At 39.2% G+C, this 27,931-nt stretch overlaps 1 protein-coding gene and 1 pseudogene across 1 annotated transcript in view; both read left to right on the top strand.

Annotated features, from left to right (window-relative positions):
- The window catches only part of CDKL4 (cyclin dependent kinase like 4), a 30,368-nt gene extending 30,044 nt beyond the window's left edge, over window positions 1-324 (top strand). The window contains 2 exon segments of the mRNA XM_060117530.1: window positions 224-257; window positions 260-324. Coding sequence (XP_059973513.1) covers window positions 224-257; window positions 260-324 — 99 coding nt within the window.
- A 15,540-nt stretch (window positions 325-15,864) lies between these two features.
- Window positions 15,865-19,123, top strand: LOC132501325 (large ribosomal subunit protein eL31-like; annotated as a pseudogene).
- Window positions 19,124-27,931: the final 8,808 nt, after the last annotated feature.

The raw sequence follows: 27,931 nt of genomic DNA, 5'->3' as shown, positions 1-27,931 counted from the left end.
AGTACATCTCTGAGAATCCTAGAATAAATCATAGAAACTAATTTTCAAGTATCAGAGAATCACAATTTTTGGAAAAAGTAACCCTGTTTAATTTTTTAAATTGATGTCTTTTGACATCTTTGCACCATATGTATCCTTCTTGTTTTACCACCTTTAAATCAAACTGTACCGATAGGAATTATTTTCAATTTACTTTCCTATTTTTGTCTTGTTCTGCTATTAGAATCAACTGTTGCGTCTCATACCAGGAAGCCACATCTCCCCACACCTGATGGAAGAAAACAAGTCTTCCAGTTAAAATTCGATCATCTTCCAAACATTTAGTTCTTTCAAGTGGAAAGTAATTTAATAGGTACACATTTTTGTACCAGAGGAATAGGGATTCTCAGTGTTTCAAATGCAAATGAGCCATATGAAAATTAAGATGCTTTCTAGAATTGTTTTGCTCTGATCATTACTGATTCCTCTGCCCATGCTTTTTACATGCCAACTTTATCTTTTAGAACATTTTCTTTAAATGTTACAAAGTCTGAACCCGCACATATGGAGGAGACATTTTCAATTTCATCAGAGCAGCCCCTCTTGAAGCAATGTGTATCGAGAATTTGTGAGCTTATATTTTGATTTATGAAAAAGATTTACATTTATCATCTTGCTTCAGCTGACCACATACTGTCTTAGAGCAGTATTAAATAGCTTGCCTAGCTGTTGTTTGCGTAAGGAATAGCATTATGTTTCTGCATTTTAATTCACTCTTATTGTAACCAGGTCTGTTGAGTAATGCTGGTGTTTTATTTTGTGTTTTTTTATTGGTGTAGGAAGGGAACCTTGAAATGTCATCTAGGTTCATCCCTTAATTCCAGGGCAGACTCTACTTTCTCTGTCTCATAAGACATTGACAATTCTATTTTTAAAGCTAGGTAGAGAACATGCCATACATTTACATAGAAAATAGTGGATGAACTGCAAGGAATTACCATCCTTGTGTCATCATGCCCTAGGATAATTGACTGCTGACTCTATTGCTCTCCTTTGGTGCATCACGGTTCCTTATCCTTTTCTCCTCCTGACTAAATCATCTCAGTACCTAAACCTGTCCTCCTGGGTGTATTTTCTGCATTGTCAACACTCTCTTCCAAACATTTGCATCCATAGCCTCTATAAACTTGTGCAGCCCTACACTCGGGCATCATGGTCAGGTCAAGTTTGTAAACACTTCTGAGAGCAGGAAGATTATCATTCAATTAACTTCATTTTGTGTCTCTTATCCAAAAAGACACAGACAAACAAAACACCTCAATAAGTGAGCTGAATTTATGTTGGGATATTTTCCCAAGTAAACTTGACACACACACACACATACATATATGTAAATATATGTTTATAATTATAAATTTTGAAGCATCATAGTAGATGCCTTTTATCCTAGACATCTAAAAATGATACAGACTGTTTGAAAGTACTTTGAGTTTGCTAGCAAGGAACTCATGTAAAATAATAGCATGAGGCTGTCTATCATCACTGTCTGGCATAAAGGCACAAAATAGTGATGTCTCTATCAATAAATATTAAGGTTATTTCATTAAATTTTTTCTGCTCCTGGGTCTGGCATGCTTACCTGAACATTGTCAGATTTTGTGAATTATGCATAATTCCAGAAATTCCTTGTATTTGGCACCAAGGCACCAAGCATAAATTGTTATTAAGAAAACACAGTTCCACCTTAACATTCATCTCTGTCTGTTGCACATATAAATATGGCTCTGTAAACTTCCAGAGAATCTCATTCAGTTACTTGGGTGCATCTCTTTATTAAGGAATTATGGCATCTAAACAATAGTTCCTTGCTCACTGGAAGGATATTTTAAGTGGGCTTATTTAGCCATTTAACGTACTCAGTGTGAATATAAGCTGCTAGGATCTTCTTTATTTTCATCTTTTAATCAGAATGTGCCTCTTCAGATTTGTATGTTTCTTGCATTTTTAATAAGATGATACCAAAGGTGCAAGGACAATGAGAAATAAAAAGTAAAAGGCAACATTGATTAAAGATTTCTTTTTAGCTTTCATAGTGCTTTTATCATTGAAGCCTTCTTATTGCCAAACCACGCATGCTGCCCCAGCTCTCCTAAGTGTATAGACACATATACACTATATATATATATATATAGGGTTGGCCAAGAGTTTGTTTGGGTTTTTCCATAACATCTTATGAAAAAACCAGAAGGAACTTTTTGGCCAACCCAGTAAAATATATATATATATACACACACATACACAAACATATATGCAGGTATTAAGAAGACAGCAAAAGACTCCATTATCCATTTTATAACTGTACTTCAAACAACAGTGGACTTTTGGACAGGGGTTGGTAGGGTGACTGTCTTCCCTTAATTTTTGCTTACATTTAAGAATCAATTCAAACTAGCATTTCTCTCTCAATTTTTTTCCTTAGACAAATCCATCGTTTAGGTATCACTGAGGAGAGGAGAGGGGAAAGCATCTAATGCTTAGAAAAATGTTCCGATGCAGTCATATTAGCTTGAAGAAAGGGAATCTTCTGATGACATTTGCATACTTATCTCTCCCTGGGTGGCCCAGGCCCTGGAGCACTACAGCTGCCTGTATCACTCAGGGGCACATGTCTCAAAGTGAGACTCTTTTCAAAGTGCGTATTTCTCACCTCCATACTTCACAAATTCCCTCGCATTTCTCAGCCACATGGAAGACAGTTGCACTTGTTCCCAAATTAAGTAATGACTTTTGTAAAAGTTATCCTCAGCAAATAGGCTTGCCCCAGGCTCTGTGCAGAGCCTCACGCGATTCTATAACCATGTGTTTCCTTTTACAGTCTTGCACAGTTTCTGGCTTACCTGGGACTTGTCTCACCCGTGCCTGCTTCCAGGCTTTTTAATTTATTTATAGAGCTCTTTCCCGGTGCTGTCCAAATACTACACTGTCATGGTGAGTGACACCACCTAAATACTCCTTTTCGCCACCTCTGTGAGACCTCTTGGCTCCCTGGTTTCCTCAGACTTTCCACACACGTGTACCTGGGAGTCTCTAAGCTTCTTGCTTGCTTGCTTGCTTGCTTGCCACAACAATGAGAGGCCTGCGTACCCTCCCCACCCCCCAAAAAAAAATCTTGAAAAAATTGAAGTGTCAGTATCAGGTATTAGCTAAATCACAAATATGCCAATTTCGAATGCACATAGTTAAGACAAAGATAAAGTGCCTCTCACAAGTTAAGGTAATATTCTGGGTATGTGTGTGTATTTGTTTTCTACTGGAATCGTTAACAACTTCATTCTTGTTTTAACAGAAGACTGAAAGTCTTTAAGAGTGGTAGTTTAGAGAATAATAGAAATATCATCTGGTCTGCGAGTTAGGCCACTGGGTTCTAGGCCTGGCTTGCAGCTCTCTGTGTAGCCTTGTCACAACATGTAACTTTATTTTGCCTTCATTTTCTCATTTGTAAAATAAGAGCGTGGATAAAGGAGGTGATTTTTTAGGCTCCCCTTCAGCTCTAAACTTCTATGATTCTCTATAGCACATGGTGTTCGCGTCCTGGACAAATGTCCCACTAGAAGAGGCTTTCTAGAGATTATTTAACAATATCAAGATAAATTTTGCTGTTTATGATCTAGCCAGGAGCAAGGAGATTCTCTCTCTCTCTCTCTCTCTCTCTCTCACCTGCTTTCTTTCATACTCACACAAACACACACACAACACCCCCTGCTAGTTCTATCAAGTCAATAGCAGTTTACAGACAACCACCTAACAGAGGTTAAATTTTATAAATGAAAGTGGATTTTAAAGCTAACTATCACTGGATTTTAATTAATGTAAATCAAACAGGTATGCTTTCAAAATGCAGACTAATATGTAATCACTCTTTGCTGTTTTAATCTAACTCTAATTAGCTTGGAAATGACATATGCTGTGAAATACTAATTTAAGATAACCATTAAGGCAAAGAACATTCCGTACATCTCTAACTTCAGTAAAGCTTTTAGTAGTTTCAGTAAATGATAACTTAATGAAATTCTACAAATAGATCTGAATTATATCTTTTTTATATTTCAGCAACAGGGACGCAGGCTAAGTCAACCTTATACTTAACTTATTGTTTAAAGCTTATAATCAAGCCAAGAATTGGTTATCCTATTTAACAGGAATATAAATGACTTCTATTTATAAAGTTAAAATTCTTCTTTTCTGTTGTGAACACTAGTCACTGACTGCATCTCTAAGTATTGTTATATTGAAGATGTTGTATGTCTACTTAAGATTTTAGAGCATATTTGTATAAAAACATGTCCATTTCAAATCACATGAAATTATAACTATATTTCAATTAGCACTGATAATTAGCATAATGGCAATTTATACTCCTAGAAACGATTCACTACCAAGCAGTTTTAGCTGTATTATGTTACATATACATAATATTTTTAGAATTTTTCTTAAGGTACTTGGAAAACCTAAGGATGGGATTAAATACTTAGGTGACTTTATGTTTGAATATATAACTTAACCTGAATATGTTCTTTAGCTTATTTTAATAAAAGTTAGAACTATTTCTGTCTCCTAACTTCTGTTCAACTCAGCTATTAGTCCATTGTCTATTACTTTGTATTCAAGTGAGAAAAACTGTCATCTTCATATATAAATTCCAGAATTTGTTATTTAATTTCCTATCAGTTGGAATTTCTGAACAGCTGATGTGGCAGATTATTCCTTTTTTTGCCTGGGGCTGGGAATTTTACAAATGGAAAAACTAGCAAAATCTTACAAATGGAAAAACTAGCAAAATCTTTTCCAGTCTGACTGGCTAGATGTTTATCTCTGAGAACATCTTTACAACTTTACTTTGAGGCTGTAAGATTCTTTTTCTTTCAGTTCAGATATTTCTCTGGCCCTTTACAATACTTAAACTACAAGATATGAAATGTTCTTGTATCTTCAAGCCCAAGTTATCACAACAGTTTCTATTGTAGGTTTAAAAAGACAAAAAGGCTCAAGACCAAACTTAGACTAATGATCAAATGAGAGAAAAACAATTGGTAAAATAATGAATGAGGTCACTATTTAAATATGCTTCAATTCTTTCATTTTCTTTTGAACTAACCTTTCTGCTTTCATTATTTTTAATGGCACTTATGTAAAAAGAGTGCAGTCAGTTATTTCCAGCAGTAACTGCAACAATTTCAACCCACGTCAGTTTTACCATGACACTTAGCTAGTCCTCTTATCAAGAGGTGAAGTCTCCCTCCCTCTCCTCATCTTGTGACCTGTGTCTTCCTTAGATGCCCTGTGCTCTTGAAAGCCTGGCAGCTTCTGCCTTCTCTCTCCTGGAAGCCAGCATCCATGCTGTAAAAAAGTTTGGGCTAGATACTACTAAGTAATAAGATACCACGTGGAGAAGAAGAGGCTGATGGAGGAGCACCAAGGGGCCAATCATGTGAGTAAAGCCTTCCTGGAACTTCCAACTCTAGTGTAGCCACCAGCTGAATGTCACCAAATGAGTGTCCCTAGCCAGCATCAGGTAGGACAGGATAACTGCCCAGCTGAGCCCAGTCAAGCTACGCAACTATTAAAAATAATAAGTCAGTGGTTTTAAACCACTACTTTTCAGGTTGGATTTGTTGTGCAGCAATAGATACCTGAAAGAGTATGTTTTTAAATTGTATACCATTGCAGTGGAGAAACATGATCTCAAATTTTATGCAAACTTAAAGTAAGGCATAAGGTCTGATGTTATTTTTTTTAATTTTAATGAAGTATATTTGATTTACAATGTTGTGTTAATTTCTGTTGTACAGCAAAGTGATTCACTTATACATATATATATTCTTTTTCTTTTTTTAATTTAATTTTATTATGTGGCTGCATCAGGTCTTAGTTGTGGCACACGGGATCTTCATTGCAGCTTGTGGGATCTTGCATTGCGGCACACAGGATCTTTTCATTGCAGCACGCGGGATCTTTCACTGTGGCGCGCAGGCTTCTCCCTAGTTGTGGCGTGGGCTCCAGAGCACACAGGCTTAGTTACCCCATGGCAAGTGGGATCTTAGTTTCCCAAGCAGGGATCAAACCCATGTCCCCTGCATTGGAAGGGGGATTCTTAACCACTGGACCACCAGGGAAGTCCCCTATACCACATCTTCTTTATCCATTCATCTGTCAATGGACATTTAGGTTGTTTCCACATCTTGGCTATTGTAAATAGTGCTGCCATGAACATAGGGGTGCATGTATCTTTTCAAATTATGGTTTTGGGGTCTGATGTTATTTAACCTAGAATTAAGTACATACTCTAGGGACTCTGAAAATCATTCTTCCCTGTTACCCATTGGCCTCTACCTTTGAATCTCATTTATCTTAGTCAAGGCTGCTATACTTCCAAGGGGGAAATCATCTTCTCATAAAGCATGTATAACCACCCCATGTGGGAAATCTAAAGCACCATAATGAAGAAATGGTCCAGACATTGTAGTCTATGAAATTCTTGCTAGAAATCTGCTTGATTTCTTCACAGTGATTTAAGAGGAAATTTCCTTCTTTTTGCATTAAAAATATTCACATCCATGTTAGATAACTGCATGGATGCCAGAATACTCATTTTCTACCTTTCGCCACCAACCCCCCCAAAAAATAACCACTCAGTCAGTTTGGGTCCTGATGGGTGTTTTTGAAGCAGTGCACTTCACTCGTCTTCCCACTCACTAGACATCACCTAGATCATCTTCCGTCTCTTAGGGGAAAGACTAATCACACTGAAAGAGCTTCTCCTCATAACCAAAGATCTCTAGCACTTTTGACTATTCAAGATAGCTGGTGCCATTGTCTTTCCACATTTCCCCTCTTTCTCTTTTAACTGCAAAGGCATCCAACCAGAGGTGATTTTGGCTTTGCCACTTATAGGTCATGACCTTTGATAATCAGTGTTTTCAACTCTAAAATGAGAATTTTAACACCTGATGTTGTTAAAGTATTAACTGAAACAATTATGTTAATATACTTTGTAACATAAAGAGCTATGTAAATACCGATTATTATTTTTAATACGTTCTAGAACTTTTGAATACATTTACTTCTACAGTTAATATGTGATCCCTTGAAATAAATCTATAGAGTTTTTTAAAATACAGTAGTTGCCATGTTCCCTCCCAAAGAAGTATGGGAACTCATCCTACTCAATGGCTCCTGTCTTCCATTTGGTGGCTCTTGCATTTCCAACATGAAAGGATCTTACCTTCCAGCAAACAAAAATGTCAAGTCTTTCTATGTATACAATTTAGTTTATTGGCACTATTTAAAATGTCTGCTTATTGCCTAGCAAACACTACCAAGTACTAGGAAGAAACAGAAGTAAAGCCCTCAGTGGAACATGTAGCCACCAAGAAGAATCAGCTTAATGGGATTTAACCAGAAGGGCACAAATTAAAATCTCACCAGAAAACCTAAAGACACCAACACCAGCATCATGAAATAATCTGACCATGACTCCAAGAGACTTCCTAAAGTGTTGGAATCATCAAAGATAGGAGAGTTGGCTGGGGAGGCACAACTAAATTTTGAAGAAAAAGCATTTTAGGTATGGGAATACACAAAACAAATTTAATATTGTGTTTTGTTAAACAGCCCAGGATGATTAGTTATAGGAAACTCAACTAGAGAAAAAGCAAGAGATCCGGGCTAGAGACGTGAGTCTTAATTTAATCTCTGTATTCTGGCAACTGAAGTTATATAAACAATTTTTATTCCTGAGGCAGTGAGGAAGTGCCGTGAATGAGAAGGAAAGTCAGGCCTAATCTTTGAGAAATACTTGCACTGAGAGGAAAAAACACAGGAGGGAGAACTGTCAGAGGCACCAGGCAGAGGAAGAATCAGTGTTTGTCACTGGTCCAGCAGCAGTCCCCATCTGAAGATCTCCTTTCCACCGTTCCTCCCTTCCTCTTTCCTAATTATCCTCCTCTCTAGCCACACAGCTACTTTTCTTGGATTTGAATCCCTATCCTGTCTTCAGTTTCTTCCTTTACCAAATACCCATCACTCCACTCTACTCTGGCAAAGACAGGCTCCATTATCCAATTAACTTCCTCCTGGATTTGCTAGTCTCCTACTACGAGTACCTATAATATTCAGGTCAGAGAAAAACATCCTGAATTTAATTTTCTCTAATATAAGAACCCCCTTTAAAACACCAGCACTATCTTATATAAACTAAATTTGGAAGTAATCTTAGATTGAATTCAAATAGATCTATAAGATATATTTGTTTTAAAGATTGACATCTCATTGGATGTCATACACTCTGTTATTTCTTCAACGTAATCCCCTTTAGGGGGAAAAAAAAAAAACCCTCACCAAAATTGACTCCATCAATGTTCCCTCTAAATCATGAGTTTTTAGCCATGAGTTGGCTTCAAGGGATCCACTGGAAGTTCCCTCCTCCGTTCCCAAATCCAGATTGCAAGTGTAACCGAGGGCTATTATTTCCCCAAACTCCAGAGATCTTTGCTGGGTTAATACCTGGACAGCTCACAGTACCTCTAACCTAGGGCAAAGGACCTCTTCCCCTTTGCCCTGCTACTTACCAGCTTGCCTTTCCCTGCATCTCAAGCTCTTTATGACTTGAAATAGCGCAAAACCATGACTAATTCCACCTTACAGGCTGACTGGCCTAGAAGAGATAAAAACCCCTTCCTCATTCTGCCTTAAATAGTTAACATTTAGAAATGCATCTGGGTTCCAAAATAACCCCACTGAGAAGCTATTAGGGAGATAAAGTACCAGTTAGAATTTTTGTGTGAATTTGTTTAAAGGAATAGCTTTCCCAAGAGCTGTTTGTCATCAGAATGTTGAGAAAATAGAGGTGTGGGCTAAGGTAGGTGGGACTGTTGGATGGCTGGAAGGCAACATGAGGGCAAGGGGTCTTTCTTTAGGGATTGGGAGTAAAGGGCAACACAAGGGGTGAGAAATGGAGGTGGAAATATGCCTACGACAAACCGTGTCCACTTTGAAACTTTATCAGTGCCCTCTCTGGCCATCATTTCTTACAAAGAACATGCATCAAAGCAGCATGGGGAGGTGGACATACCTTGGGTTCTAGAGCCAGATCTGCTACTAAATACATTGTTTTGAAGTGTTCCCTTCTCTCTCTGGCTGTAATAAGGAGTAGTCAAGCTCAGAGGTTTTGTTTTGTTTTGTTTTGTTTTTTGCGGTACGCGGGCCTCTCACTGTTGTGGCCTCTCCCGTTGCGGAGCACAGGCTCCGGACGCGCAGGCTCAGCGGCCACGGCTCACGGGCCCAGCCGCTCCGCGGCATGTGGGATCTTCCCGGATCGGGGCACGAACTCGTGTCCCCTGCATCGGCAGGCAGACTCCCAACCACTGCGCCACCAGGGAAGCCCAAGCTCAGTGTTTTTAAGGATCCCTCCAGCTAAGATATTTTGTGAAGTGACATGGACAAAAGGCTGTCATCTATCTCTTGTCTTTTTCCTGTGTCCTCTTCCACTCTCCTTTTCTCAGGTCTGTGGACAGAGTGATGGTCTAGCTAAGGATCACACTCTATCTGCTTCACAAAGAAGGAACTCATCCTGTGTCCTTCCACTTTCCTGATCTACTCTGGGGTCTCCTTTCTCCCTTCTGTCTGCTGCAGAGAGCTAGCTCCTTATTGGCAAACGCAAAGTCCTGGGGGTGCACTTGCTTTGCAAGAGCCCGGCTTTCATTTTGTAAGCAAACCAAAGATACATGAGGTATTAGATGGTTTATGTTATTCAGCACTGAGCTTGGGTTTTGTTTTGTTGCTGCTGTTGTTTTGTTTTGTTTCATCTTGGAAAGCACTTTAAACTCCTTGTTACCATAGATGATGGCACACCATAAATAGACGAGCTGGACGCCACTCTGACCTGGAAGAATACCATTCTTGCCCATAAGTGCACAACATGCCCTTTGATCAATAACATCGACAAAGAAGACTACGCATGGCTGAGAGAATAGCTATTAAGCACAAGTGAAATTGAAACTTCAATTTTCAAATTGCACAATTCCTAAGGATTAAAGTAAATCCTTGGCCAGGATCCCAAGAAGACTCCATCTAGCAACATTGCCAGGAGATATCCCGGCACTCTCAGTATGTAAAATCCCAGAACATTATTTACAGTACTTTTATTTTACCTCAACTTGCTAACCACATCACCTTATCTTGCACAAATTTACAACGTGTTTTTTGTTGGTTTTTTTTTTAATTTTTCAGAATTTTTAAACCCATAACGGAGTGGTAATAACCAATGCAGTTGAATATTTTAGGAAATTTGACAGGATCAAAGCTAGAGAGAAGCATTAAATAATGATAGAAATCTCAAGCCTTATGTAGTATAAAAGAAAGAAATATTTTAAATCAAGATTCAGAATATAATGCAACGATCATATGTTGATATACAAATCATTGACAAATTATGGGGGCAAATTATGGCTTTTTCGATTCATCCTTAATTTCACCAATTTATGCATTTACACACATGTATTATTACTTCTTTTCTGTTGGCTTTTATGTTCTTGATAGATTAACTGGTCCAAGGGAATTAAATTACAGTCAGCTCTTATCCGATGTCAGGCATCGTACTGGATGCTTTATATCAATATAAACACTCCCTAATATACTCTACCAAACACCGTAGGAAGTAGGTATTGTTAGCCACATTTTACAAGTAAGAAATCTCAGGTTCAAAGATGTAGCCAGAAAGTAGCAGAGCCAGAAAGTAGCAATCTAAAAACTTCAGAAGACTTCCCCCAAACTTTTCACTTATTTTTGCATTTAAAGGTGGTAAGCATTTAAAGGTCTGAAGCTAACCCTAACCGTAACCCTAACCCTAACTCTAACCCTAACCCTAATCCTAACCCTTGTTTTGGGGCATTTTCAATTTTTTGCTGAATTCTTATATCCTGATATTTGTAATTTCCCTAAGGCCAACCTTAACTAAAATAACTATGTAAAAACACTGTGTCCCAAATTATAGCTAGTCCCAAACTATAACAGGGTGTTTGGTCTCTTTGCCAGTAGATCTCATCACATTTGCAAGTGAAGGCATCTGCATATTCTTCTTCTGTATATGCAGGGTCTGGCTCTAACCAAAGTGATGGTACTGAAATTATCATGAAACGTGAGCAGTATGAACACTACATAAAAAGGTATAATTTAAAACAGAGTCCTTTGTGAGATTACACCAATCTTCTGATTTTTACAGATAAGGAAGCCAGAACCTTGAAAAAGGTAAAGGACTCAAAGAAATGTCAAACATAGATTAAATAGGTGGTCAAAACTTTGTTTTATTTAACTACTTGTGTCTCTTCATTGCCTTATTTGATCATGGATTTGAGGCAGTTTCTATTTATAATAATTATAAAATAAAATGAGAGAATAATTTCCTAAAGCAAGGATGATGAAATGTTCTAAAATTAGAAAGTGGTGATGGTTGCACAGGCTATGAAAATACTGAATGACATCAAATTGTGTACCTAAAGAGTAAATTTTATGGTATATGAATCATATATCAATAAAACTTACTTTTTTCAAAAGAGCAAGACTTTATTTCTTTTAATAGGTTAGAGGATAAAACAAAGGATTGGTGACTTTTTAATTTTTATTTATTTTTATTATTTACTGTCTCTCTTCTCTATTCCATATTAGAATATCACCAGTGAATTGGCCCATCATATTCGCTTAATGAATCAAGAGCATTGATCTATTGCCACTGATTCTCAATTGTGGAGTATTAGGCCAGGTTTCAAAGTTTCTACTGGGGTTGAAAAATTGTTTTTGAACAAGATTCTGGAATATATTTCCAAAGAGAATGCATTTTTCCCATGAGAAATCTCTGAGTAAATTAAAAGCCATAAACTAAGGGGTCTTGTTGATTTCTATTAAGAAATAGAAAGTTAAATCTGTTGCTCTTATTATACAGGCATACATTTGTATACAAGCATACATTTCAAACAAAATCTTTTAAGATTAGTACACACAAATTGATCTAGGAATCCTCCTTCAAATTTTTTTGAATATTTTTTAACATCTTTATTGGAGTATAATTGCTTTACCATGGTGTGTTAGTTTCTGCTTTATAACAAAGTGATTCAGCTATACATATACATATATCCCCATATCTCTTCCCTCTTGTGTCTCCCTGTCCTTCAAATTTATCATAGAATATAACGAGCTCAGAGAAAGACTTGAAAACAAAGATATTCATCCTAGCATTATCATTATTTATAATAATAACAAAGCTAAAACAAATCTAAATGTCCAACAACTGGAGAATTTTAGGGTACAGTGGAATATTGTACAGTCCTTTAAAATGGGGTTTTTATTTATTTTAAAGTCTATATTATTTTTCTGATTACAGAGATAATAACAATATACATATTATTTTAAAATTTTAAACTGCCAAACATTTCCACACAACTCCTTCTCTTAAGACATAAACAAAATTAAATGCTTGGTGAAATTTTATATGACCATCCTATAATACTGCTTTGCAACTTGCTTTGTTCACTTCATAATGAATCTTTGCACATCACTTTCTGCACACCTCCCTCACTAGCTTGTTTTTGTTTTTGTTTTAACATTTTTAAAAATTATTCAAGACTCAGGGAGATGTTCATGATATAATGTTAAGCGAAAAAAAAAGCAGACTAGAAAACATTAAATATGGTATGATCCTAAATTGGGTAGGAGGGGAAGTGGCAAAGATTATACACAAATTCATATAAAGACTGAAAGAAATACAACAAATTGTTAATTATGGTTAATTCTAAGTGGTAGAATTGTGAGCAACTTTATTTTCTTCTATCTAATATTTTGTATGTTCCAAATTATCTATGATGAGCATGTTAAAAATAGCACTGGCTTTTTCTGTTTCCAAAAATAATTTCGGTTTCTTGTAGGCAATCTGGAAAATGCAGATAAACCCAAATAAGAAAATAAGAAGTCACTCGCAATCCAACTACCCTGAGATAATAATTGTTGTCTTTTAGATACATTTTTAAAAATTGGGGTATAATTGCTCTACAATGTTGTGTTAGTTTATGCTATACAACAAAGTGAATCAGCTATATGTATACATATATCCCCTCCCTCTTGGACCTCCCTCACACCCCCCATCTTACCCATCTAGGTCATCACAGAGCACCGAGCTGAGCTCCCTGTGCTATATAGCAGGTTCCCACCAGCTACCTGTTGTACACATTAAGTAGTGTATATATGTCAATCCCAATCTCCCAATTAATCCACCCCCCCAAACAACTTCGTGTGTGTGTGTATTTTACAAAGATAAAATTACGCTGGCCATAATTTTTGTAAATGACCTTTGTCCCTTTGTCACTTAAATGTAGTGTGAACGTTTAAAAAATTTCACGAGACACTCTTCTACAAAATGTTCTTTTGGCTACACAGGACCATAATTTATACATAGGATTCAGTTATTACCATTTTTGCTTTTATAATTGATGTAGTGAACATTTGTATGAATAGATCTTTGTGCATATATACTGTACAATATTTTCACCTGGATAAATAGCTAGAAATGGAATTGCTGAGTCAGATGGTCTGCAAAATTTTAACGCTTCTGATACTTATTGCCAAGACATTCTTCAGAAAAGATTTAGCAAGTTTTCCTCCCAACAGTGGAATGAAAAATTGGTCATTTTCCACACCTTCAGCACTGCCAGGTGTTAGTAATCTGGAAACTGACTTTTATTATTTTTTCTCTTAGTAGGAAAATGATAAATTTTTTTTACAGAAAACTTAGAATGTACAAATAAGCAAAGAAAATAAAAATCATAAGGATATCATCAACCACTGATTCTTCCTCTGTCTATATATATGTGTGTATATGCACATATGCATATGTACATATTTACTTCTTAATAAAAGTAAATCATGTAATAAATGGCAGCTAATACTTATTAAGCATTAACTATTAGACTCTATGCTATGTGTTTAAAGTGAATTATCTCATTGACTCCTTATGCCTTTATATAATAGTACTTTTAGTAGTTAATATGTCTATATTTTAAAAAGGAAAGCTGAGTAGAGGGATTAAGAAACTTGCCTTAGGTTATATGGTTAATATGTGGCAGAGCTGAGATTAAACTTTTAGTTTTTCTGAAGATTCCTTGTTCTTATGTCCATTAGGAACCCCTAGAAGGTTTCATATTCCCTGTCATGGGGGATGGCCAACTTTGCTAAAAGCATAAGTACTGACCTAACCCTTTTACTGAAATAAGAGTATTTATTATTTTGAATTTAAAAGATGCTTGTGTATAAATGAGTGGATGAACAAAAAAACAAATAGGGAGGGAGGGACGAATCTTCAGTACAGAAGAATTCCAGATAATATACGTAGATACTGTTCCCTCCAAGAGATGGAGCTTAGCTCCCCTCCCCTTGAGTGTGGGTTGTACTTAGTGACTCTGTTCCAAAGAATAGAGCATGAAAAGGGAACATATAGTGACTTCAGAGTAGAGGGACCTGGCAGAGCCCATCTACCCGTGTGATCCGTGTTAACATCACCAGGGATCAGTCGTCATGGTGATGACATGGACCCCCTGATCTGGTGCGAAGAGAAGGGTCCTTCCCCTCTGGTGTTCTTCCCACAACCCCAGTAGAGTCATGAGAAAAAAGCATCAGAGAAACCCAAACTGAGGGACAGTCTACAAAATACCTGACCTATACTCCTCAGAACTGTCATGGTCTTGAGAGACAAAAACTAAGAAATTGTCTCAGATCAGAGGAGGCCAAGGAGATATGACAACCAAATGCAATGTGGGGTACCAGACGGGATACTGGGACAGAAAAAGGACATTTGTGGAAAAACTAGTGAAATCCAAATAAAACCTGGAATTTAGTTTAGAGTCATGTACCAATGTTGGTTTCTGAGTTTTCACAAATGTAATATGGTAATGTAAGTGTTAACATTAGGGGGAACATCAGCCATATCTTTGCAACTCTTCGTAAGTCTAGAATTATTCCAAAATAATTTTTTTTTTTTAAAGAAAAGGATGCTTGTTTCAATACAAACACCACTTGTGGGTAGCGGAAATAAGGTTCCAGCTCTGGCAGGCTGTTCAAACTATCAGGGTCTCAACCAGTCTCCTCTCTTTCTTTTTTTTTTTTTTTTTTAAATTATTATTATCATTACTATTTTGGCTGCACCATGCAGCATGTGGGATCTTAGTTCCCTACCAGGGATTGAACCCATGCCCCCTGCAGTGGAAGCATGGAGTCTTAACCACTGGACCTCTAGAGAAGTCCCAGTCTCCTCTTTTTCTGTTCTTGCTTCCCAGTTAAGGATCCAGTGTCCAGCCAGAGTGTGGCCTAAAGGAAAAACTCAGATGAGGCAGGGCAGGCTGATCTCTAGAGCTTGATCCCAGGGACACAACTAGTTTTCCTGTTAGGGTTTTTTTTTTTTTTTAATATTTAAGAATTTATTTATTTATTTGGCTGTGCTGGGTCTTAGTTGCGGCATGCGGGATCTTTAGTTGCAGCATGTGAACTCTTAGTTGCAGCATGCAGGATCTAGTTCCCTGACCAGGGATCAAACCCAGGCCCTGTGCATTGGGAGCTCGGAGTCTTAGCCACTGGACAACCAGGGAAGTCCCAGGGTTGTTTTTTTTTCATTTCTGCAGAACTGAAAGGCCTCTGGTCACTCTTATTGATTGGTCCATTTCTCTGATATATTTCTAACTCAGTTATTAGTGAGCAAAGGAGGTGGTGATGAGGTCCACTCCTGGGTTGACTTCAAGCAGCAGGGGTTGGGTACTCCTACTTCAGTGCTGGCTGACATCACAAATGAGCATGGAAAAGAAAACTGTGTTAAGATTATCAAGCAGTTCCAACCTGGTCTCAGCAAAAATTGCTCCCACAAAGAAGGGTGGAGAGGATAAGAAGGGTTGTTCTGCCATCAACAAGGTGGTGACCAGAGAATACACCATCAATGTTCACAGGTACATCATTGGATGGGCCTCAAGAAGAGTGCCCCTCAGGCCCTCCAAGAGATTAGGAAATTGCCTCGAAAGAGGTGGGAAATCCAGGTGTGCACATTGACACCAGGCTCAGCAAAGCTGTCTGGACCAAAGGAATAAGAAATGTTCCATACGGTATCTGTGTTTGGTTGTCCAGAAAATGTAATGAGGAGGAAGATTCACCAAACAAGCTCTATACGGTGGTTACCTGTGTACCTGTCACCACTTTCAAAAACCTACAGACAGGGCCTCCCTGGTGGCGCAAGTGGTTGAGAGTCCGCCTGCCGATGCAGGGGATACGGGTTCGTGCCCCGGTCTGGGAGGATCCCATATGCCGCGGAGCGGCTGGGCCCGTGAGCCATGGCCGCTGAGCCTGCGCGTCCGGAGCCTGTGCTCCGCAACGGGGGAGGCCACAACAGTGAGAGGCCCGCATACCGCAAAAAAAAAAAAAAAAAAAAAAAAAAAAAAAAAAACCTACAGACAACATGGATGAGAACCAATTGCTGATTGTCAAAATCATAAAACTGGGAAAAAAGAGAGCGAGAGATCACCAAGTACCCAGAGGACAATATAACCCTGTTTGTTATCTTTAGCTGGACTATCTCTCCAATATTTCTTTAGATCATGAACCAGGGCTGTTTCCCTGGTTACAAAGGCCAACTCACTAGGACAAAGGGCACAATGGTTGTGTTATTCCAGGAATTTGTAATGGCAAATGCCAAGCTTTCATGTGAATATGTGTATGTGTCCTGAGCATTCGGAAGAGACTATTTGTAGACTTGTAGATTACTACAGCTCTCAACCACTTTGTAAACTGCTGCCTTATTTTTTCCCCTTAATAAATCATGAACATCTATTCATATTATTAAATGTTCTTCTACAAATCTTCCACAAATGTGATCTTCTCAAAATGACTAAATAAATTAAGAGGTGCACATCAAAGGAATACTCTGTGTATTTGAAAGAATGAGGTAGTTCTCCATGTGCTAATATTGAACAATCATATTCAAGAATTAAGTATAAAAAGCCAAGGGCAGAGCAGTGTGGATAGTAAGCTATCATAAAAGAAAAAATGTATATGCATATATATTATTATATGTAATATATATATGGAAGACTGTCTCTGGAAGGATTGAAAGGGAAACTGCCTTCAAGAAGGAAACTCAGTGGCTAGAAGACATGGGTGGAAAAAGGTTTATTTTTTTTTTACTGTATAGCCTTTTATATCTTTTTAAAAAATTTTGTAAGACACTCATGAATTACTTCAAGTCCTTATTTCAAGGACTAATTTTTAAAAATTACAACGTTATAGTTAGTGCCTGCCTAGTACATACATTAGGTTATTTCCAATTATCACTATTATATGTAACGCTTCATGCCACACACCTTAGTAGCTAAATCTTTGCCTATATTCTAATTAACTTCAAATAATTACTGTACATGAACTTGCTGAATCCAAAGGTGGGAACAGTTTTAGGCTTTTGGATATGTTTTGCTAAACTCTCCAGAAATGAATGAACTTAACATATTTTATTTCGCTACACCCTCACTAACAAGAAAAAGGTTCTATTTCTTTTTACTTTGATAGGATAAAATATAATATAGATGTGTATATTTATTTATTCCATTATATTTTATACTATGTATACACTCACACACATATATATATATATATGTATAATTATATGGTTTGTTTTGCTTCATAAGGAGCGCATGGATGGTAAGATTTAAGTGCTTGCATATATGAGTACATGTTCATAGTTTTTATCAATTATAGATTCTAGAGTCAGAATAATTTCCTCTCACAACTGTGAAGACAGGGCTCCATTATCTTGCTGGTCTTAAGTCTGACACTGTCTGACTTGGACCCTTTGTAAGTTACCAGATCTCTTTCTTCCCCTCTGGAAGCTTTTAGAGTTTGGGCTTCGTATTAATTGGCTTTCACTAGATTATGCTGCGTGACAACCTCAAAATCTTAGTAGCTGACAACACCAAATATTTATTTCCTGCTCATGTTACTGGTCCGTGGCTGCAGTTTGGCTGCTGCAGCTCTTCTCCAGGTGGTGGATTGAGAATGGGCTCGTGTGTCTTCTCGTTCAGGGATCGAGGCTAAAGGAGTGGCTCCCATAGGGGCTATGCCCTTCTCATGGCTGAGGGCCCAGGAACAAAACGCCTGGGGGAAACTTGCAGTGCCTCTAGAATCTTCTGCTCAGAAACGGTACAAGTCACGTCTGCTCACCATGTGTTGCTTAAGGCAGATCTCTGAGCCAAGCAAATCACAGGAAAGGGGGTGGTGAATAAGCCTTCTCCTTGGAATTCTCAATTTTCTTCTAGGAAGTGTCCAGACATAAGTTCAGCTCCTTAAGTTTTATAAAAATTTGACTCATCTAAAGCAATTTGTGGGTAATAGTCTTTACTAAGCATTGGAAGAAAATGAGAAGGCAGAGGTTGGGTATTTATAGCAGTGGCACAAAAAAAAGTTCAAATTGGAATCTGGACATTCACGAGCATAAAAGTCCTTTGACTCCCCTCCCGCAGGGGTCTTTTTTCTCCCACCTCACCCCATGCAGCAACCGTACATCTTGCTCTCCCCTCTGTCCTCCTATCTCTCCTCCTCACCCCCTCCCTCTCTTCGGTTCTTGGAATTTGGGGATCGATATTCTGGAACTTGAGCAGGAAGCAGGTGACCTGACAGAGGAAGATTAAATGTGCCTGTCTCAGTTATCTTTTGCTGCCTAACAAACCACCCCAAAACTTAGCAGCTGAAAACAGCCCTTTTATTATCTCTCCCAATTCTGTGGGTAAGCTGGAGCCCAGCAGGATGGTGATTTCCGCTGGTCTCAAGTGGGGTTCTGATGCTGCTGCAGTCAGATAGCTGTGGGGCTGGAACCTCCAAATGGCTCCACTCACATGTCTGGCTGGGAGGCTGGGCCCAGGTGGGCCTCTCTCTCTACCCCTGTAACACCAGGCCCTTTCTCTCTCCAGGTGATCTCTCCAGAAAATGCCTCCAGCAGGGCAGCAGGCCTTCTACACGTTTCTCAGGCCTCCAAAATATGCAAGAGCAGAAGCTACCAGGCCTGCCTAAAGCCTAGGCCCAGAGCAGGTAGGCTGTCACTTCTGCCACTTTCTGCTGGTTAAAGTGAGTCCCAGGGCCAGCCCAGGTTCAGGGTGGCAGGGAAAGCACAGAAGCATGGCTGGGGGCCACCTTTGGAGAAGAACACCGCAACGCCTAACACAGCAGCTAATAGGATTCATGCCTTTGTTAAGTGTACTTAAAAAGTAGTAATCAAAGTTAACAGCATCTTAAATATTATTAAATATTATTATTAAAGTTATTGATATTAAGCTGAATCTTAGTAGCTGACAACACCAAATATTTATTTCCTGCTCATGTTACTGGTCTGTGGCTGCAGTTTGGCTGCTACAGCTCTTCTCCAGGTGGTGGATTGAGAATGGGCTCGTGTGTCTTCTCGTTCAGGGATCGAGGCTAAAGGAGTGGAGCTCCCATGGGGGCTATGCCCTTCTCATACTTATTAAATATTAAAGTATTGATATTGGGCTGAATATTATTACTTTGTTTTTGTTTGTTGACTGAAGATTTTGATCCCTTTTATCCCTCATTTCCACCATCCTTCCCTTCCAAATAGATACAACACGATTTAGTGCCTCTGCTGGATACCTTCATACCTTTAATTGATTTTTTAAATCAATCAACTACACTCAGTTCATAAGGTGAGAGATGTTTACTGCAACATCATCTCACCTCTCTTTACCTAACTTCTGTCTGCTGTAATTTGTAACATTGTGGTTGATAACATTTACCTGTTCTGCAATCAGACTTGTTTTCCATGCCTCTCTGTAGACTGATTCTAAAAGTTCAAAAACGGTAGGCAGTCAGGGCAGGTCTTGGGGACCATTGGCAGAACTCGGACTTGGACTTTGAATGGGATGAGGAATCCTTCGAGTCCTCTTCTGCTGTGTCCTCAGCCCTGACTCTGCTGGCCACCTGCAGTCAATGTTTTCTAAATGAAAGAAAGGAGGGGAAAGAAAGATGCGGGGTGGGGGGGAAGGGGGGGGAATCTGTGGCAATTTTAATCCACCACACCTGGAGTTCAAGGTGGGGCGATCTGACCAGGAGTACCATGGAGGACCATACCGTACTGCCCACTGTACATCTGAATAGAATGGTATGACTACATTTCCTTTTTCCCTAAGTGTTGCATGCAAAAAAAAAAAAAAAAAAAAAAAAGAGTTTTACTTTCATTTGATTAATAGCTAAGTATGCATAGAATTCTGTATTAGAAATACCTTCCCCCATAATTTTAAAGGCATTGTTTCTTAGTATTCTAGCATCCAATCATGCTGACAAGTTGATCAATTTGATTTTCACTTCTCTACAGATTACCTGTTTTTGCTTTTGTTTGTGAGTCTGTGTCCTCTGTTTTCTCAAAGTTTTTAGTGCTCCTCTCTTTACCTTTAGTCTTCAGAATTTTTACAGGGCTGAATCTAGGTGCAGGCTTGTATCCTCCCCTCCTCCCTCCCTCCCTCCCTTCCTTGTTCTTTCATGTCTTTCCATATATGGGCAAAGCTTGTTGATTGACAGGTTTCCTTGAAGGCAAGCAGCTGAGGAACAGCCTGGAGTTCCTAAATGCCGACACGACACGCGGGGCTTTGTTCCATTCCATTAGAGGGACCCCCTGTGCTTTGTGTCAGGGTTGGGTGGGAGTGATAAACGCTTGTTGCCAGGTGTTTCCGCGAGGCTTTGGGGAGGTAGGTGCGCGGGGCTGGCTGCCCCACGTGCAGACGGGAATGAATACCAGTCTCTCCCGTTCCCCATCTTACTACCTCTTTGTACCTGGAATTTCCAAGCCACCTTGCCTAGGTTCTTCAAGGCATATCCGCTTTCTCCAGAGCTGTATTCCTTTGTCCATACTCCACGCTGTAACTCTTTGCACATTTCATCATTTAGCCTCTCCTTATACGTTAGCCATCTTCTGTAGACCTGTTGAAATCTCTCATCTGCTGTGGCTTCCCCTCCGGTTCTCTTTGTTATTTCAGGTTTCTTTGAAGCTACTCAAGCAGAAAGCCTGAAGTCTATCAATTTCTCTGCTTCAGAAGCACAATGTCATATAAAAGATAAAAGGGGGAAAATATCCACTATTCAAGAAACCTTTTTCTTCCTCTCCCTGTGTTCCTTTCTTGATCCCTCAAATAGCATCTATGATCTTTTGGGAGAGTGGAGGATGAGCCTCCACCTTTTCTTCCACCTTAGCTCGCCCACTCTTTCTAAAGAGGAGTAATCGTCTGATGGGTGAGGTCAAGAAAAGGGTCTTGCGGCTGGACCCCTTCTCGTCTTTCTAGGGTCAGCCTGTCCTTAGCAGACCTGAATTCTCTCTCTTTAGCCTATTGTGTCAGTGAGTCCAATGCTAGCAGAGAGCAGTGAAACAGCCCTGAGGTTTGTCTCCTGAGGCGTTTTCTCCATCTAGAAAAGAAAGTGATATCATTACCCATTTCTGATGGTATTACCCTTCAATTTTATTAAACCTGTATTAAAATATTATTAAATATTTTTTATCCATTCCGAAATTAAGTGCAGAGTGCTTACAAGGAGTGTATTAGAATGATGGATGGATTTCTTGGTTTGGGGTGGGCTTGAGCCAAAAGAAGTGTGATAACTTCCAAAAAACAGAACACAAGAGTTATGCAGAGTTATCTCCAAGTGGTTCTGGGTATATTTTATTATCCACAAAATGGACGTAAATATTTTCCGAATGCAGAAAAAGCAGAATGTCAAAACACAGTGTGACAAGGTAACTTGATGTGAGATTGAACCTCAGAATGTTTTGAACTCTTAGGGGAGAGAGACTGAAAAAGAATAGACGGAACTTGGTTTAGGCTAACAAGGGCTTTTGGTGCCTCAGTGTAATTTATGACTAAATAACTCAGACATTGAGAAATATGCTGACATCACATTTGTTTTCCATTGGCTTTTGCTCTCTGTTTGGGGGGAAGAAGGTTTCCCGTAGAGGAAATTGATATTCCACTATTGACCATCTTTACATCAGATAAAGAAAGGCCCAAAGTGCTTTCATTATAGGGTGGAGCCGTAGGAGGGGTAAAGCAGGCCAGCAATAAAGCAAAGCAAGGTGGGCCTGGTATGGGCCCTGCAGACTTCTCTGCTACGCCGCTGCCTCAGAGCAACTTCCTTCCTTTGTCCCCAGATTGTCTGTAATGTCTCATTAAGGATTGTAGCCTGGTATTGATGTACAGTGAAAAATTAGAGAACTTTCCTATAGATGTGATGGGGCAGCTAAGGAAAGAACAGTCAAGGGGTAATAGCCAAAGTGACTGTATTGGAGTAAAAACCTAACATCTGTAAAGAGAGACTCCAAAATCCAGTGGTTCAAACTACATTTAAGTTGACCTCTCTGTCACATAACAGTCCAAGGTGGCAGTTCCAGATTAGTGGACATCTCTGCTCCACACAGACACTCAGGGACCCGTGTTGATGGGGGCTCTGCCATCCTTTACATGTAGCTTTCAAGGTCAGTCTAGTCATTACCAGTTAAGCCAAAAGGAATGGTGAGGAGGGAAAGTCCAGTGCCAGGAATTTCCTCCTAAGTAAGGGAGATGGAACTTCCCCACATCACCCTTACTCTTGTTCTATCTGTTGGAGCTTCGTCAGAACATCTAGGAGCAAGGGGGGCTGGGCAGTGTGCTCTCTGGATAGGCATGTCCAGGCTACATCTCTTTTCTGTGGAAAAGAGGGTACTTAGATCTTGATGGGCAACCAGCTTGCTCTGCTACTGTGGTCACAGCAGAGACCAGATGATGCCTGTGGAGTAATGAGCTCAGCAAGGGGGCTGTGATGCCAAAGGGGCAGGGTGGTTGCTTGAAGACTTGACTAGAGCAGAAGATGACAAGATAAACCTATTCAGGGACTTGCCTGAGGCAGTAAGAGCTGGGAAACACTTTAAAGGGGGTTAATTTCATGCAACAAAGTTGGTGGGGATTCATCATCCTCATTGGAACGACAAATGATTTTTTTTCCTTTGCTTTTATTGAGAGGCAATGTGAGAGAGTGGAAGGAACAAGGGGCTTGGGATCAGAGGCTGGGCTTAAACCTTAGTTCTACCTGCCACTTAGCAACTTCGAGATTAGAAGTTGCTCATTTTCAGTTTCCTCATCTGCCAACTGATAAGACGCTTCATCCTTAGCTTGCAAGATTGTTGGGAGAGTCAAGTGAAACAGGATTTTAAAGTCCTTTGTAAACAATAAAATATCATGCAAATATAAAAGGGCTTATAATAGTAATAAACTTAGTTGGTTTATCCTGCTATGAAATAACATAATGCAAGAATCTAAGCAACAAAATCCTCAAAACCCATAGACCTTTGGCAAACTCTACTCTGCAAGTGAGTGTCCTGGGTTGAATTTAGTAGTTCGTAGTTTTCATGCTGCCTCAGACCCATTTTGGAATGAGGCAAGGTTTATATAAAAATATTAACCAAGGATCATAAATCTGAAGGAGCTGAGACATAAGCCTTTTTGCTTCCCATTTTTTGCCATTTGGATATGTGGCCAGAAGGAATGCAATATCTAGCAGCATTGTCTTGAGCCTACCAGAGTCTTCCTTTCGCAGGTCTTGGGTAAGGAAGGAACTTTAGAAGTGATAACTTCACCGTTCATCTTCAGCTTCTAATGGTCATCTCTAAGAAACAGAACCTCTCTATATATTCAATAAAAAAGGCAAAAGAGGGCTTCCCTGGTGGCGCAGTGGTTGAGAGTCCACCTGCCGATGCAGGGGACACGGGTTCGGGCCCCGGTCCAGGAAGATCCCACATGCCGCGGAGCAGCTGGGCCCATGAGCCATTGCCACTGAGCCTGCGTGTCCGGAGCCTGTGCTCCACAACGGGAGAGGCCACAACAGTGAGCCTTTTAAATTCTGTCAAAGCTAAAAAAATACTTCAGAACAATATGTAGAAATATATTATTGGCTAAGTTTGCTAAATCATAATACTTCTTTTTCAACCCTATATAATAATTATATAAATGTTTTATTGAAATTTGGTTAAGAAGGTTTTCCATTTCCCCTAAGGTCAATCAGTTATTCTTAGAAATTAATTGGATATTGTCAAATTCTTATTTTTCACAAGTAAATTATAAAACTTATTGAAACTCTTCCTTTTTAAGATTTTTAAACATGTTAGAAAGTTATGTTTCCAATTTTTTCATGTGTGTACATATGCAGGTTTTTATTTAAAGGTATAATTATATTGTTTGAGGTATCTAAAAAGTCATAAAATGACTGGGACCCACTTAAATGAGGTACCTAGAATAGATAAATTAATACAGAAGGTAGGATAGTGGTTACCAGAGGCTGGGGGAGAGGGGAATAGGGAGTTATTATTTAATGGGTACAGAGTTTCAGCTTGGGATGTTGAAAAAGTTCTGGAAATAGAAAGTGGTGATGGTTGCACCACACTGTGAATGTACTTAATGCCACTGAACTGCACACTTAAAAATGCTTAAATGGTAAATTTTATCTTTTACCACAATAAAAAACAAAAAAGGAACAAACTACTGATACATGAACAACACAAACAAGAGACTTGTCATCTCAATGACATTATACATTATGTTGAGCAAAAGAATCCAGACACAAAAAGGAAAGTACATATTGCACGATTCCATTTACATAGGTTCAAAACAAGTCTATCTATCTAACCTATGGTAATAGAAATCCTAACAGTGGTTGCTTGGAGTTAGGCTGGGGTGAGTAAGATTGATTGGAAAGAGGCACAAAGGAACTTTCCAGAGGGATGAAAATGCTCTGTACCTTGATTGGGTTTACACAGGTGTCAACTTAAAAAAAACCACACAACCAAACAGTTGAGAGTTATGTTTTATTTGGGGACATTACTGAGGACTATATAGCCCTGAGAATCAGCCTCTCAGATAGTTCTGAGGAACTGTTCCAAAGAAGTAAGGGAAGAGCCAGGCTATATAGGAGTTTTTGCTGAAAAAAAACAAAAGGAATGGGTAGTAGTCGAACATCAAAAGATTACTGCTAATCACAAAAAACAGACATCTCAAGTTAATGATTTTAGTGATTTTCTATGTATAGAAAGATGCAAGAGTCTGGGCTGTCAATTATTCCTTTGATACGCATCTCAACTACCTAGAGCCCTGTTCAGTTTATCTCCATCCTGAAATCTCCTCAGGATGCTGACTGGGGGGGTGGGGGGCCTGCAGTGGCTGATGGCTTGATGGAGGGCATAATTCATTGTTTACCTGAATGGCAGGCAACAGTCTTTGTTTACTGAAATGACAGACAGCATTACTTGTCCACACAGGTGTATGCAATTGTCAAAACTCATGGAACTGCGCATCTAGTATTCATGCATTGAGTTCTATGAAACAATATGATGAAATAAAATAAAACCAAATTAAAATGTTTTAAACTGAAAATAAAATTTAAAAAATAGGGGCTTCCCTGGTGGCGCAGTGGTTGATAGTTCACCTGCCGATGCAGGGGACACGGGTTCGTGCCCCGGTCCGGGAAGATCCCACATGCCGCAGAGCGGCTGGGCCCGTGAGCCATGGCCGCTGAGCCTGCGCGTCCGGAGCCTGTGCTCCGCAATGGGAGAGGTCACAACAGTGAGAGGCCCGCGTACCGAAAAAAAAAAATTTTTTTTAGATAGAGTTGTGAGACATTACAAAATAAAATGGTACTGGAGGGAAGGGGGCAGGGTACAACCTTTAAAAGAATGACATCGCCCAAGGACATGACATAAACTGATTAGAACCAAATAGGTCCAAGATGGCAGACAAGTCGACTTCCACTAGACCTTAAGCCTCAGGATACATTCATTGTAACACACCAGCATGATAAATGACACACCCACCGGCACCATGACAGTTCCAGGGCCGACCATAAACGTCAAAAAGTGGGCAGTGGCCCAATTCCTGAAAATCCCCACCCCTTCCCCAAAACAGCTGGAATACTCCTCTTACTCATTAGCCTATGAAATTACCCACCTCTATAAAAACTGACATCCCCATACCCTGGAGCCGCTCTCTTCTCCTGAGATGGCCCACACTGTGTCCGTGGAGTGTATTTCTCTCTAAATAAATCCACTTCTTACCTATCACTTTGTCTCTCACTGAATTCTTTCTGTGATGAGACATCAAGAACCTGAGCTTCATTAAGTCCTGAGACCTTGTGTGTGATCTCAGTTAAAAGACCATGGGTTCATGTTCCAATCTGGGTTTTGGCCGGGCTCAAGTCCTGGCCTGTGGGTTCAAGCCCCAGTCTGAGATGTATGGTTTCAGTACAATAAAATACTGCTTCAAGAATTTAGGTTTTTTTTAAGTAGCTAGAGCTCATCTCCTCAGTGCTCAGGGGATGTCAACATGAAAAATCCACAGATGTCAAGAACTTAAAATATTTTCCATTGTGTTTTGTTTTTGTTTGTTTGCTTTAGGTATTGAGATGACTTAACATTCATCAGGAAAAAACTGAACTAGCAGAGAATGTTAATCTCAACTCCAAAGTACAGTATTCCCCCATTATCCACAGTTTTGCTTTCTGAGGTTTGTCCCCAGAGGTCAACAGTGCTCTGAAAATATGAAATGGAAAATTCCAGAAACAAACAATTCATAGGTTTTAAATTGTCGGCTATTCTGAGTAGTGGGATGAAATCTTGTGCCCACCTGCTCCATCCCATCCAGGACATGACTCATCCCTTTGTCCAGTCTATCCCTGCCTGTTAGTAGCCATCTTGGTTATCAGATTGGCTGTGCGGTATCACAGTGCTTGAGTTCAGGTCACCCTTATTTTAATTAATAATGGCCTCAAAGCACAAGAGTAGTGATGTTGGCAATTTGGATATACCATAGAGAAGCTGTGGAGTGCTTTCTTTAAGTGAAAAGATGAAAGTTCTCCAAATAATAAGGAAAGAAAAAAAAAACTTATCCTGGTGTTTCTAAGATCTGCCATAAGAACTAATCTTCTATCCGTGAAATTGTGAAAAAAGAAAAGGAAAAAGGAATTCGTGCTAGTTTTGCTGTCGCACCTCAGACTTGCAAAAGTTATGGCCACAGTGCATGGTAAGTGCTTAGTTAAGATGGAAAAGGCATTAAATTTGTACAGTAAGGTATTTTGAGAGAGAGACCACATTCACCTAACTTTTATTACAGTGTATTATTATAATTCTTTTATTATTACTTATTGTTGTTCATCTCTTACTGTGCCTAATTTATAAATTAAACTTTATCATAGGTGGGTATGTATAGGAAAAAACATAGTCTATTTAGGGTTCGGTACTACCGCAGTTTCAGGCGTCCATGGCGGGTCTTGGAACATATCCCCCGCAGTTAAGGGGGGACTACCATATTGCTTTCCCAAGTTATCTCCCTTATGGTCCATGGATTCTTGAGAATTTTCTGATTTTAGAAAAATACTCCCTTACACACTAGTTTTACTCTGTGGCATTCTATTTAATGGAGTTTTAATTTCAAGAAAAAGAAATTTAGTCAGAAAAATATTCTGCTTGGGTTTCTCCTGAAAAAGGCCTAAAGGATAGATTAACTCATCAATGCAAACTAAAATGTAAATCCCAACCAAACCTTCTGGGAACCACACCCAACTTCCTGGGTAGCAGGGCAGAGCCTGGGGAAATGGGGCAGCCAGGACTGCAGGGGGTAGGAAAAGAGAAGGGGGAAGGGGATCGCATTTGTTGAACCCTTTTCCAGGACATACAGTATTTTAGGAGCTTTACTGTAATTGTGTCATTTAAAGAATATAGACAAGAGTATGGGAAAGGGATTCAAAAAGAGGTTTAAAAAAAAATTCCTTGGCTATCTTTACCTACCAAGTAGAGTCATATCTTAGCAGA

Source organism: Mesoplodon densirostris, chromosome 14, assembly GCF_025265405.1.
Source record: "Mesoplodon densirostris isolate mMesDen1 chromosome 14, mMesDen1 primary haplotype, whole genome shotgun sequence".
Taxonomy (NCBI): domain Eukaryota; kingdom Metazoa; phylum Chordata; class Mammalia; order Artiodactyla; family Ziphiidae; genus Mesoplodon; species Mesoplodon densirostris.
The sequence above is the reverse complement of the archived record's forward strand: the minus strand, read 5'-3'. Positions and strand labels throughout refer to the sequence as shown.